Source organism: Apostichopus japonicus, chromosome 16 (genome assembly GCF_037975245.1).
Source record: "Apostichopus japonicus isolate 1M-3 chromosome 16, ASM3797524v1, whole genome shotgun sequence".
Classification (NCBI taxonomy): Eukaryota; Metazoa; Echinodermata; class Holothuroidea; order Aspidochirotida; family Stichopodidae; genus Apostichopus; species Apostichopus japonicus.
In genome coordinates, this window is record NC_092576.1 from 23,832,982 (window position 1) to 23,848,437 (window position 15,456).

At 36.3% G+C, this 15,456-nt stretch overlaps 1 protein-coding gene across 4 annotated transcripts in view; it reads left to right on the plus strand.

The window, feature by feature from the left end:
- LOC139983513 (uncharacterized) overlaps positions 1–15,456 on the plus strand; it is a 50,502-nt gene that overhangs the window by 28,316 nt on the left and 6,730 nt on the right. The window contains exons 1-4 of one of the 4 annotated variants that reach the window (XM_071997121.1): positions 64–191; positions 6,711–6,822; positions 7,413–7,654; positions 8,146–8,250. The exons of 1 other annotated variant lie outside the window; for it this stretch is intronic. In XM_071997121.1, coding sequence (XP_071853222.1) covers positions 6,717–6,822; positions 7,413–7,654; positions 8,146–8,250 — 453 coding nt within the window. In that variant the 5' untranslated portion in view covers positions 64–191; positions 6,711–6,716. Of the gene's footprint in view, positions 1–63; positions 411–491; positions 499–6,710; positions 6,823–7,412; positions 7,655–8,145; positions 8,251–15,456 lie in introns of those variants that run through there. 2 more of the 4 variants (XM_071997120.1, XM_071997122.1) reach the window with 2 other exon arrangements.

Below are 15,456 nucleotides of genomic sequence, written 5' to 3' on the forward strand. Positions count from 1 at the left end.
TGATCTATCGAAAGTATTTGTTTGTGTAATAGATTAATGTGCAACCAGGAAGAATGTGTACATGGTCAGTAGGCTTACAGACCGCTACGATATTACATATGTAACACGTTAAAGTGTTTAACGGTTTTACTTCCTGATTCAGTTCACCGTTGCTCTAGAAACGGGAGGAGGTTTGGGAAGTCGAGTATTTAGTAAGTTTAATTTGGTATTTTTCAAGCGTTATCGTTAATTTTGAAATCACGTATTGTCAAAATACACACTCACGAATGTGATATTATATGCAGTACACGGAAGCGTAACACAAGTGACGTTGAGAAGCGGGTAGCCATTTTCCCATCGAGAATTGGAACCTACATTGGCTTTAGAACAATGGAAAGCATTCGTCTTTTTACTGGATTTACATTACAAAGGTAACATTGGCGTTTGTAAAAAATGTACTTATTGATTCAGTCTTTGCTCGACAATCTAGAGGAAAAAAAACGGGGAGTCGAGTATTTAATTAGTTAAAATGTGTACTTTTCAAGCGTTATTGTTAATTTTAAATCACCTAAAATGCATTGTCAAGCTGCACACACAAGAAATTGATATTATGTGCAGTACACTGAACGCAGCGTAATAAAGTGACAGTAGAGAGCGAGTAGCCATTTTCCCATTTGGAATTTGAACCTGCATCGGGGTTAGAACAACGGAAAGCATTTGTCTTTATACTAGCTTAACATTACGAGTGTAACACGTTCACTTTTGTAACGGATGTACTTATTGATTCAGTTATTCTGTGCTCGAAAATCCAGAGGAGATTTGGGGAGTCGAATATTCAGTAAAGTAATGTTTTTTATTTTTCAAACGTTAGGGATTTGTTCTGTCTGCGCTGTCGAACTGCGCACTCGGGAATAGGATACAATGTGCAGTAAACGGAACACAACGTAACAAAGTGCTGTAAAAGAACAGGGCCGCGTGGCTCATATCCATGCAGCGACATGCAGCGATAACATCTTTATGGAAACAAACACTCACAGAGTGGGTCTTGAAGACTTAATCGTCACATTTGAAGGTCTGAATTACTTTACAGTAAAAACGCCACATATGCAAAAATGAGTGACCAAGCACTTTCCATAGTTAGGATTTGTCTTAGCGTACATAGGCTAGTGTCTGTGAAAGCTAGGGTATAAGTCAACGGGTAAGGCTATGCTACGATGTTATCAGTGTAGCCACTTGGAACAAGTGAAAAATATGTCTATAAACATTTACCAATTGTTTTTTACCAGGAGGATGGTACCTGACTTAGTCTAATGTAGTTGGGTGCGATACCTAGGCCTAGGTTAATAGAAATTTAGTATGGCACTAGAAAACATTTAAGTTAGTTGCCTGAGTAAAGCATATACTGGTTACAAAAGTTGATATTACTGGCTAGGGCCAGCCAATATACGCCTTTAATGCCTGACCCAGTTAGATAATAGGTATTTGCAAGACCAAACTCATATGTGCTGTTCAATATTCATATTTCCTAGCAATTTGCTTTGGGTCGTAGCACAAGGAGGTCCCAGTTTCAGAAGGCTAGTGAACATAACTTGTTGATTGAAATTCTCCTCTAGACATGCCGATACACTGTCTATTAACATCCAGCTTTAGAAAAAGAGCTGTAAGAAAATCATGTAACACGACATGTAATTCACTAGCCTCTTCGTATGTTGCACATTTAATTTCAACTGATAAAAATTGAAGATACAGCTCAATAGATATTTGTGATCCCTGAATATTGCATTCCAGTCCTGATATTGTCGGCCATTCTCATAACATGTATCACATATATTTCTTGCAGCATGCACTATAAAATAGTACCCCGACACTAGCCATGCACCCATTAAATAATGCTTTGTTAGGCCTGCCAAACGTCATTAGCTGATATTGCCCACTTTCTTTCTTGTTTCATATGGTACACAGTTTAGATTTTAAGAACATCATGAAAATTCCATAATTGGGCTCACTCGTACAACGAAAACCTATTTCATTGTCAGTTTATTGATATTAAGTTTTGTTTGTTTGGGGTATTTTTAAACATGATTTGAGACACCAGTTGATAAGATTGAGTGACTAATAAAAAAGTTGTGTCTGGTTGAAGGGGCAGGGGAGGGGTGGGTTGGTTTCATCAATGATCAACTGTAGGGCTTTGAAAATTGTACCCATACACAATAACAATGGAGTTCAGAGCGTTCTGCTCTTATGAGGGTAACTGGTGTGAAACAGTGCATGTGATATGGAAAGTTAGGTTCAAGTTGCACTCAAATACATAAACATTCTTAGCATGTTTATCTATTGCATTGTCGAGGGTATTTGCACTTAATCACATGTTGTACGTACATTTGTTATAATGATATGCACGATGTTTTAATCAAATAATGTGTGATTGTGGATTGTAAAGATCAGCATGTTTACATTCAGTTTCTTTACATGTTCTTCAATTTGTTTAAAATGCTTTTATTTTATTATTGTTATAGAATGATTGCTGCACAATCAAAATTTCTGATTAATAACCTCAGTTCTGAACTACTTTTATGATAATGACTTAAAACCATCCTTTTCATACTACTATACACTAGAACAAACATGTGTGATGCTAAAGACAAGATATGACATAGGACATGTCCATAACGTAGTTCTGAATATCAGCCCAACAGATAGATGCTGTGATACAACCAAGGCAGTTAATTTTCTTTTGATTAAAACCAGACTTGCATCTCCTGGTTATGGCCCTGTGCACAACATATTTAAACTTATAGAGTGCCTGACTTGTAGAAACATTAGATGCTGTGCCTATCCCCTCGTGTAGCTATATTTCAATATAAAATATTTATATATGTATACATACATATATATATATATATATATATTTATTTATATATTATTTTGACAGTTCTGTTTCTTATTGGTACTTCTCGTGTCTGAGATATTTGAAGTAGTTGTTCCACCGCTGTTTAAAGGAGCCGGTAATGTGAGACTGAATACGAAATATCTAATCGATGACCGTCCGCCTACGTCAGCGAAGTAGCCAGGAATTTGAAAGGGGGGGGGGTAGCACTTTTTGCGATTGATATGGATTTTCAAAGTTGTAGGCACGACTATCTGAGCGGAGCGCCACCATCGGTTGGCGCGGAGCGTACAAGAAAATTTTTGGTTTTACAACCCCCCCAGATGGCCGGAAACGGCCCTTCCCGAATGTTCATTCTGGTTCCCTGGCCTCTTGCTAACTTGAGACACCTCATTCAATATCACTTTTAAACCCAAAAAACAAACGAGTTAAAATAGTACGTAATTCAATAATACATAATGTATTAAAATTAGCAAGGTACACAAGGGCGGCGGAAGCACTTTTAATCTGGGGGGGGGGGGGCACCGACGTCAAAGGGCACTTTGCAGATATTCGATTGGACTGATGCAGCCTGATATTTAGTACCCTTTATAAATCTTATTGTATTATCTTATTTGCGTATACACATCACTCCATCAACGCCCCCCCCCCCCCCCGCCCCGTCTTAGTAGTCTTACTTTTCAACTTCTGATACTTGTAGATACAAAGATAGGCCAGAACTGTCTTTGATACAACCAAAGCGAGTAATTTTCTTTGATACAACTGTAGCTAGTAAATGTTTATCGAAGAGGCTGTTTTGGAATTTGGAACGCCGATCGTGACAACAACAGGCAACAAAGTGCTGCAGCTCTATACATATAAAGTCTGTTAATCAACGATAGGCTTATTTGACTGTGGAATGTTCTCAACTGAAATTTTATCTGCGTAAACGGGTTCTTAAGTAGATGTTAAAAAACTGACAAGATCGTATCCTAGTCTTTTTCGGCGGGTAGAGTATTGAATGAAACGGCACGCGATATGAATGACAGCCTAGATGACAGAAGAATAGGTCACCTAATTTAGCCATAATCTTGCTACGTTCATTTCAATAGTTTTTCCTGTCTAGGCTCTTAAACTCGTCCAGCAAGCTTATGGATTTGAATTATGGGTGTTTTAATAAAAAAGATAACTTGGCCAAAAAAAGTGAAGGCCCGGGCCTACAGTGCTACATACTGGCTACGCCCCTGATAGTTCTAAATTAGGATTAGATCTCTTACTGAAATATCGCTGACCTAATAAGGTGATCAAGAGTACAAGTTTTATGTAGAAAAAGGTAACATTTTTAACCTGAGGAAAAGTGGGGGGCACTTGACCCCTGTGCCCCCGGTTCCGCCGCCCTTGAAGGTACATGTACAGAGTAGTCTTACTTTTCAACTTCTGATACTTGTGGATACAAAGATAGTCCAGAAATGTCTTTGATACAACTGTATAGCTAGTAAATGTTTAAGTTAGCCTAATAAGAGAAGGCGAGAGCTATCCGACGATTGCCATCTGATGCAAATTTCTCAAGTGTTTTCTCAACTGAAATATTATCTGCGTAAACGGGTTCTTAACTACATGTTAAAAAACTGACAAGATCGGATCCTATAGTCTTTTTCGGCGGGTAGAGTGTTGAATGAAACTATCGTGCTACATACTGGTTACGCCCTGATCATATGATATCATTATCAGCAGATTTTGTTTCCTGTTTAAATTCTTTTACATGTTCTTTTACATAATATATCAGAAAGACAAACATAGTGCTCTTTTACAAGTTTTCCAGTAGGATGATTCTTGTTTATTGTCCAATGTCTGGACTTTAATACATTTGACGAACTTAACTGATGGACAATATAAACTTTCATATTTTGTAATACAGTCAGATATGCAGTGGCCTAAAAACAAATATCGTTATCGCAGTGTATTAGCAGTGTAATAATTATTTATAGGAAGTGCGTATCACGTACGATTGCTAGTTTAGCTTCATAACATGCTGTTCGTGCAACAATTTAGGACGACTCATTGAACGAACGTTGTCGACGTTGTTGTGCATACAGTTCGTGACATTCCATAGAGTGCGGTTAGGTAGGCAATATGTATTTTATAACGCAGTGGCCAACTGTAGGCTTGTAATTGGCTATAAGCTAAATTTAGCTAATTGCATCTGCCAAACTAAGTAAGTAGTTGAATCAGTAGGCGTGACTGTTACTACGATTACAATCGAGTTAACGGAGCTGACGAGTATTCAAGATCAAAAGAGCACTGGCAAAATACCATGCTAAAAAAACGACAGTTTAAAGAAAAAAAATCGACACTGAAAGGGGGGGGGAGCGGTCGCTCCCCCTGCTCCCCCCTGGCTACGTCCCTGGCCTACGTTCAGTTAAATATTTGAAGTTAGATGTAATTAAATACATGTTAGGTTTGTTAAGAGAATGTCGACGAAGATTGGAGTGTTCAGAAACTGGGAATCCTGCGAAATTATCACCAAAATAAAAATAAAACTATTGGCAAACTGCTTATCCACTAGAAAGTCTGTTTAAGAGAATTTGTAAACTTAAATTGGCCCGACGTTTCGATCCTAGCAGGATCTTCTTCAGAGGCTAAATGACAAGTAAAAGTAACATAAGGGACAATAAACGCACAGAATACAGACAGGTTACTTGTCATTTAGCCTCTGAAGAAGATCCTGCTAGGATCGAAACGTCAGGCTTACTTACTTTTACAAAAAAAGATCACCAAGTGAATTTTTACAAAAAAAACAACATTACAATATGTTAATGACGTTGCTAGGGCCACAAGAAAGTGAAGAGGTTCTAAGACCACAGTCAACATTGATCATATTAATCACGGTGCCTGAGTTATTATGGGGGCATATTTGGCACCGAGGTTTACCGCAACTTTGTATACTCTATATAGCCGATACTAAATACAGTGAAACGAATGTGCTATGGCAATTGGACCACCTTTTGGAAAACCAACGATCCCATTATTCCTTGGGTGATTAGTTCGGTACATACAGCGAAATGACATGCATCTCCCCCACCCCCCTCCTCCTCCACCCTACCTGCAAGAAACACTGACCCTTACGTCTCTGCTAGTAATCAATCATATAAACAATAATTAAATGAAATCATAATATCGATAATGTCCTATGTGTTTTGCTTTTTATATACAAATATTTCAGTTAAAGACAAAACATAAATGTTTTGATTCCTTGACTAAACTCGAATTGAGTCTTTGGCTTTTCCAAATTACGCGTCTATCGTTGTATTGGTTCACCCAGTCACTTATTATTTTGTTGCTTTGCAGGTAATTTGTGTTTGTACATTCGAGCTTCCTTAAAAAAAACATTTTGAATGTTACAGTTATATATGAGTTCTGATGTTGTACTACAGTCCTTCGACTTGAAAGCTCACACGTTTTCCATTACCGTAGTCGGCTAAAAGTGATGATATCTTATATACGATAAATCAAGACTAGTTAATAGAACTGAGGGCACGTAAAACCAAACAATGTTCACATACTGATACACTTTGAAATGATATGTTGTCTTAATGTGAGGTCAGTGGGGGAGAAAGGAGGGAGAGACATGGCAATCATGGAAACAATTAGGCCTATTATATTCTGGATATAAGTTATATTTTGAATCCACTGACTGACGATTTAGTATTTTTAGTAGATAATGAGATCACATTTAGTTAATTCTTTAACATAACATTAATTCTAAGAAACATTGACATTGACGTTAATTGGTTATTTAGTTACTTGAGCTAATGCACTAACGTAGCCAACAGTATCGTCCAATGCAACGTTTTTTTCTTTCAAGGTCAATATGAACAAATCTTTATCATTAAAATTGGTAGCATTGGTGTTCGTCTCTGGGCTCGTCTCTGGGCTCTTCTTCTGGCAATATTCACCGGAAATTATCCAATCAACAGGTGAGTTTGTCTTCCATTAGATGAAACATGGCTATTCTTTTAAATATATCATTCGTAACCGTTCATAATCTGAATTCACATTATAATGTTAAGAACTTGTAAGTGATGAATATTGAATTGCATAAACTACATGCGATCTCAGAAGTTTCGCGATGTCGGTACGTAGTTGACCCATTAACATATTCAATATGGCAGTGAACATAAAAATATAAACAATGAATATATAATCAACATATTTAAATAGCCACTTTAATTTGGTCTAACTCATAGAAAAGATTTCTTAGCATAAACCGATATCTTTTATCATTTTTTTACTCGAATGTCTCTTCCTTGCTCCTGAAGTTTCACTTTATTACTTGCTCTATCTAGTTTTCTTTATACTACCGTGTCGTACTTATTTGCTTAATAGTTTCTTGAAACAAACATTGCACCATGATATACATTAGTATTGAATAAAAAATTATGTCCGTTTCAATAAAAAAGTGATTCTCAATTATATATTGCGTTAATTCATATGAGGCCTATCATCAATTGTTCTTGAAATGAGTTTGTATCTCCCTGGATTGCTCGTTATTCCTTTTTATATTTAGTTTCTGTTCAAGTCGGAAACAATTATTGGTTCATGCCACCTCCAATGACATACTCAGATATCGATGTAGATGTGTCAGTACCTTCGATAGATGAACTGTACGACAGATTGGTCCTCATAACAGCCTTCTCTGACAATCACTACAACGAGGCGATGGGTTACATCGGGACAGCTCAGAAATATATGCCTGGAAAGAGAATCGTCGTATATGACTTAGGATTGTCAACCAAGATGCAAGACGAGGTAAAAAGACATCGTAATGCTACCTTGAAATTTCTAAATAATATGATATAAAAAAACAGCATGGGTTATATATTGTATAATTATATATATATATATATATATATATATATATATATATATATATATATATATATATATATATATATTTATATGTATATAAATATATATATATATATATATAAATATGTATATATATATATATATATATTTATATATATATAAATCTATATATATATATCTATATATATATATATATATATATATATATATATATATATATATATATATATATATATATATATATATATATATATATATATATATATATACAGTACATTTTACTTACTTTAGTACATATAAGTACATTTTACAAGTACATTTCACAACTCAAATGCATCTTTAACCCCCAGCCCCCCAAACAAACAAAAAAACCGGTGGGATAACTGCACATTGATGTAAATATGTTCTTACTTCGCTTTTGGTTAATACAGGTTAAAAGACTCTGCAATGTCGAACTGCGGATGTTTAACTTCAGTGATTATCCACAACATGTCAGCGATTTGAATACTTACGCATGGAAGGCAATACTAATCAACGTGAGTTCTCATTATAATATCGCTTTATTGTGTTTGGATGATTTTATCCAGTTCACTAAGTTGTTAGTTTCACACATTACGAAATATACTCAACAAATCGAAAGTTTTTATTTTTAGGGGTAAACCATTTGAATGCGAAGTAAATATTTTGGTAAAAATATATAGTTTTCGATTTTCCTTTAATAATAGCATTTTTTGAACTTCAAAAGGAGTAAACATTCCTAAGCAACCATTTACAGACCTATTTGGTACTACTGTATTTGTACCAGAATGTTTCTTCTAGGTATATTTCTGTTCAAAGCAGTTACAAGCAATACTCTTTGACCCACTTTGAAAAAATACGTTATCGGTGGTATACAAATATCTTTCCATACATGGTAAGTTAAATGCTTGCTAGAATTTTCACATTTGTTATGGAACACGCAGTTTTGTATAAACAATTGAAGCACTTCTTTCGGCACTACAATTACAACCCAAAATAGTCTCCCTTGCACCCAAAAAAGATCCTGGCCAAAGCAAAGGACCTCCGGCTGTGACACTAGATCTAAGTATCAATTAAAGTGAGAAACATTTTAGTCCCCACCGGGACTCGAATACTGACGTGCCCCTCAACATGCTCTCGACCAAAACCAACTAGGCCATGGACGGATTGTAGGTCCAGTGGTTCCAAACAAGTAAGGAAGCCCGCCATTCCCCTCAATGCCTTGCCTTTATCGAACAATGCTAGTCATGCTTGGTGATAATATTTGCATTAGTCTAGAGATCAATCATAATGCTTAGCAGCTCAACAAGTATATTGTCCGATAATTGCATTCAACCTTCTAAAATCTCTGCAAAATCGGTTTGTGCCATCCCGTTTTCGGACTAGCACTACTGGTGATGCATAGGCTGAATTTGATTCTTCATACTAACCATTTTATGAGAGTTTCAACCTCTTCCCTAATGACATCTCGTACCGCAATTTGAACTGGCTTTGACCTTACCGGATCACTGGACGTTCATTGAATACTCTGCTAAATTAAATATTTCCTATAAGACAAATCTGTTATTTTGTCTAAATACTCTTGTAAGAGGTCTCTCATTACCTTTACATGACAATCATTAAGATCTTCAATAATCTTGAAATCACAATAACATTCTTTTGATTTGATACAAGTGAATACTATCCCAATTTCATTCTTTTCATCAATGTTATCCTCACCCTGCAAACTAAACCTACTGACACAGCAAGCATAACCATTTCATCTCCTATATCTTCATTAGTTTTATTTTCTTCATTTACATAACCACTTTCCATCCCAACCAAACAGCAGTTTTTCACATTCTCTTGTAATCACTTTTTTATGTTAGCATGATATAATGTTTCATAGCCTTTGACATTCAGTTTGTAGTCATTTTTTCTTAACTTCTCTACTATTTTGTAGGGACCTAGCCATTGGGTAAACAATTTGTTAGTACTTGAGGGCATGAGCGAAATCACTTCTTCACCCAGTTTTTTTTGTCTTACACTTTGCGATAGCGCTTTGACGATTTTGACAACTTTCATACGCGATTCGACAGGTTTCTTCTAACCATTGCTTGAGGTTGAACACATATTGGTAAGTTGTTTTCACCTCGTCCTGAATTTCATTGGACCAAATGTCTTTCAGAACATCTCGGGGGCTACGAATCGTTCTGCCATACAATAGCACAAAGGGCTAAAAACACATGCTTTCCTGTGGGACCTCACTATGAGCAAAGAGAAGTGCATGCAAGTAACGATCCCACTCAGATGGGCGTTCTGCTGGCATTTTTTAACATGCGATTCAATGTCACGTCAAACCTTTCTACCAGACCGTTACACATAGAGTGATACGGGGTAGTATGAAGCTGCTTCACCCCCAACTACCTCCCTATTTCCTTCATCAAATCTGAAGTGAACTGACTTCTCAAATTAGAAAAAAGATTTCTTTTGGCACACCTACTTTAGAAAATATATCAATCGATGCCTCAGCAACAGTTCCAGTATCCATCCATTTTAGAGCAACAGCTTGTGGGTATCTAGATGCGTAATCTACCAGAGTCAAAATATACCGGTTGCCTCTGTCAGTAACTGGGTCAATAGGCCCCACCAAATACATAGCTACTCTTCTAAAGGGTGTATCTATTAAGGGCATCTCCCCTAATGGTACCTTTGTAACCGACACCCTTGGAATTGTCCTCTGACATAACTCACAAGAAATACAATAACGTTTCACATCACCATTAATACCAGTAAACTGTTGTAATGATGCGATTCTTTGCCGTCTGTGCGCCTAACTGTCCAGACATTGGAGTGTCAAGAGCCAGTTTCAGTACAGTGTCTTTAAATTTTGTAGGCACAGCTAATTGTCTTACAATTTGGCCTCGTCCCATCTTAGGACTTGTAAATTCACGATACAGCATTCCATCACAAATTTGATCTCATCAGCTTTTCTTAGAAATACACTTGTCCCCTTTTACAGCTAATTTCCAAATCTTTGATAAAAATTCGCCGTCTGTTCTCTGTGCTTGCAAAGTTAATCTTTTGATGCAATATCTAGGGCTTACATAACTTTCAGAGGCTATTCGATTTTTGTCTCCTTGTTTTCACAGCAAACCCATCCATTTGTAATGATTCCAAAATGTGTTTAGAACTGTATATTGCGTTCCAATTTGGGTTTGGACACTTTGGATCACCCGATCTACTTACATCACCAACAGGTAAAGCATATAATGGATTTTCCAATAAAAAAGCTTCTACTTCACCAGACAAAAATGGTGTGTTTGCTTGAATCAAAGAAATTAAATCTCCCCTTACCGTACTTTCTCACAATATACATTGCTGGCTTTCCCTGTGTACTGATGTTTCTAAAACCACTTTTGTCTGACTACAACTGTGCTGCACCCTGTATCCCTTAGTAAATGAACAAGATCATCATGCACAATACCTTCTGCTAAGGGCATACTCCTTTCCAATAAAACAATTGCACTTATGACAGGCAATTCATCCCCTGATTGCAATTTCCCTAATTTTCCAGGAACCTGCACACCTTTATGTCGGCCTCTACACATAATCCCATGTTTTCACTTGACTTGTCTGACTTTTGCTTGGGTTTGTTTCTCATTGGGCAATCTCTGACAATATGATCTACGTTCTCACACATAAAGCAAACTCTTTGATTTGGTTAAGCACTAAATTGAGTGCCAGGTTTTCCCCTGTACTCCCTATTCCCATCAAATGTATTGTGCTTCAGTTGGCCTGTTAAAAAGTCCCCCTACTTCCTCGACTTCTTGGATGGGACTGCAAATACCTATCTGCCAATATGTGAAGTCGTCTACACTTGGAGGGTGTCTCTCCTTAATGAGGAAAGTAAGGTTTCTATCACTTATATGAAATAATTGCTCTTTAAAAATTAAATTCTTTCTTACATCAACTCAATTCTATCCTAAACTTACGTCTAAATACCTAATCATGAAGTTCATACCTCCGTTATCATGCCTCTTTTAAGTTCTTAAAGTTTATTGCACGATCATCAGGTAGTCTCGAATAAACTTCTAAAGATTGTCCTGTGAGTATTGCAGACAGAGGTGTCGCCCATTTTTCTCTGACCATCCCATTACAGATAGACCTGACCATCCCATGACCATCCCATTATAGATAGACGTCAATTTCATCTTTTCCTTCTCAAAAAGGCGGCAATTTGGGTACACTTTGGCCTGAAGACATCCAGCGATCCTCTACAGCTATTTCATCCCCAACGTTCTCCTTTTTCAGCGATAAAGTATTAGCTCCTATTTCTTTCATTTTTGATTGTTGTTTACGTTCTTTTGTTTTTGTTACCGCTCTTTGAACCTATCGTCTCTTTCCTTTGTTTCTCCTCTTTTTCACTCTCTTCTATTAAAATTGTGCGAGATCTTTTCCATCTAACTCCATTCCATTTCCAATGCTTACCAGCTCTTTTATATCCATCTTTCCTGCTTCGATGAGGTATAGCAGACGCATGTAGTACGGTTGCCATATCTTGTATGATATCGTTTGATTTTCGGGTGCAAGCTTTATTTAGTCTACTCATCTTTTTGTTAACCTTTTCATAAATATATTTTAACCCTGTCTTATACGCCGCAACTACCCTTAACTGAAACTAACAGGCTTAATTGAATCTTTTAGATTAGCATTAATGCTTACTTACTCAAACTCTTCATACACCTGGTTTCAAACATTAGGTCCATTGGTCAATGTGACTCCTTAACTGTTGACCCAGTAGTGCCGTTATAACAATTAAATAAACGTAATACTGGTATAAAAGGAAGGATTTACAAGCTTCTAATCCCATAAGAGGATATTAAAGGACTATGTGACAGTCATTCATTCAAAGATAAATTTCAATGGCGTTCATGTAATACGAATCATTAGCATAAGTAAATACAATATAATGAAAACAGGTTTTGACTTTGACGTCACTCTGTTCGGCAAGGGCAGTGAAATCATGAAACACTACAATGCAATATTTATTATAGCTTGACTGATCACAGTTATTACCATTATATCGCCTTAGGCTATTAACAACGTAATGCCCATAATTCAAACGCTTAGCTTAAATAACTGGATATCTCACTATACATATTATCCTATACCTCGTGTCCCCAAAAGAAGATCTACTTTGATGTATTTTTTTGTGCTAATAGTGACAAGTCCTTATGTAGAATAGTAAGACACATATCAATGACTCTTCGAAACAGATCCTACTCAAGAAGTAAAAAGTAAAACATTGTAACACTAAAGTATTAATTATACATTCAGTTGCAAATTCTTGTAAAGTCAACGGTTACCAGATGACGTGTTGGTATCAATGGCAGTTGACTTAATATCAATACCAAGTTTGTATATAATACCAAATTGACATTTGTTGGAATGTGTTCAAGCCAACTCGCAACACATTTTATCCGCACGAGAAGTCAAGTCACAGTCCATTCTTGTCATGACAAGTCAAGAGTCAGTTATCGTCAGGTCAAATCAAATCAAAAGTAAAAAATATGGCTGACTAGTGTCAAAATCATGACTTGGTCTCGAGTCAGACACAATGGTGACGTCATTATTCGGACGCGACCTCAGTGTTTAACGTTCATGCACAGCCAACACGGAAACGAAGGACAGCAATAACTGTGTGATACAGGTACGCATCATAACTGTATATAATATGTAACGTTATCAAAGCACAGGTACGCAGATAGTGTGTACTCTGCCCACATTTGTGAAATACCTTCAAAAGTGTCACTTCTGGATACATAAGATGAGGTTGTTTCCACGGCACTAAAGGAAGGTCCTGTTGTCTCAAAACCTCGAAACAAGGAGTGTTAGCTCAGTGGTTAACGCCGGCGACTTTCAATCATAAGGTCCCGATATCGAGACACTCCAAGATTAATGTATGTCGTCCAGTTACAGAGTTGTTGACAATTGACAATTCAAAACTATCGACGTTATATATGAATCTAAGAGACTGATTTCGGTCAGCTTGCGGCTTTGGTAAACCAATGATGGCTTCTTCGCGAGTTCCTGCTTGCAGGAGGATCTAAAATACATACATACATACAAACAGTTAGTAGAATTCGCTGTGAATACAACCAGAGACAGTGGTGGTTATTTAGTCTGAGGATGGCAATTCTTCTGTGAATGTAAACTCACTTGTCACAATTCAGAGGTAGCACATCTAGTGCTGGCTTGGCTAGATAAAGACTTGTTTGCAACCTCTTGGATTTTACTTGCTTTTGAAAAAAAAATCAAATACTGGAACGTGTGGTAAAGACTTCAGATTGGTTCCACTCTGTGAAAAGGTTTTGAATTACATTCGTGATATTCCAACTTCCCATCGAGACTTATGCCCTTTCAGATTATGACGTCTTCCACCGCTCACTGTAGAAGTCAAATGTTTGACTGCAACTTTAGTAACAGCATTACATCATATAAACAAAACTATTTGTCTATATCATGTTTTCTTTAAGTTAAGCATGCATGGATTGTTTCTGTGATGAATCAGTGACCTCAGGTATGCATGTCAATACCAGTATTTATTACTTTCTGAATAACTGAGGAAAACAGGGAACGTATTGACAATAACGTGTGTGATCAGACAACCTGAGCATAGCGACTGAGTGATTCATGTTTGTAACTAGATATATACCCACAAATATTGTTGAAAAAAAGCAGTCCGTGTCACAATTGTATGGAGGAGGACTCCCACGAGGCTTCCTGTGTGTGGTGCATTTCAACAACCCCGAGACTACATACCTCCTGCTTTATAAACGTTTGGTTCCGCCTTTGACAGTCTAACACCTTTATATCGCTCTATACACACATTCTTAATCCAACTTCATTAGTATTATTTCCTCCACAGAAAATTCATAACATGCCCGTACGAGTTTTTTTAACGCCCATCATGATTTGTTTTGACTATTTGTAAAGTCAACAGTATACAAGTTTTGCTGTCATAAGTTTAATATAGCTAAGAGAACTTAGTTTCCGTGTTGGATAATCAAACATAACATAAAACCTCCCCGATTATCAACGCTATAGTTATACAGTCTTAGTTTAACAGCTTAGCTGATGTAAATGTTACTTTCTATTAATAATATTAGCAGGAAGTAATCGGTATCAATTTTTAGCGTGTATATTAACATTTCATTTCTTCTTTGGCGCGAGAGGAAATACTTTATGACGAGCCTTGGATATAACAGTAACACCTTATCCGACCATTAAAAACTCCAAATTTGCAGTGACGCTGAGAAAGGAAATTTAACACGTGCTTGAACATCACATTGCATACTTCATAACTATATAATTAGTAATTCCACTAGCTGTTACAAATTTACTAAACATGGTAAACAATTAATGATTTCTTATTATGAATAATGAAATCCAGTGATACTAAGTGACGTTTCGTTATAAACGTACTAGTATTTCATTAAATCAAATAATTTGTATAAACAAATCAATAATCATTTTAACAAATTACAATTCGTTATGATGAAATAAAACTTTGTATCTACTTGCATGTACAAATTCTTCATGTGTGGTACTTATTAATAAGACATTAATTGTAACAAATTAATTATTTTATCATTATATATCATTATAGTGAACCAGTATTTCATTACAGCAAAATAATAATTCGTACTAACAATTAATTAATCATTATAAGCTATTTTCGG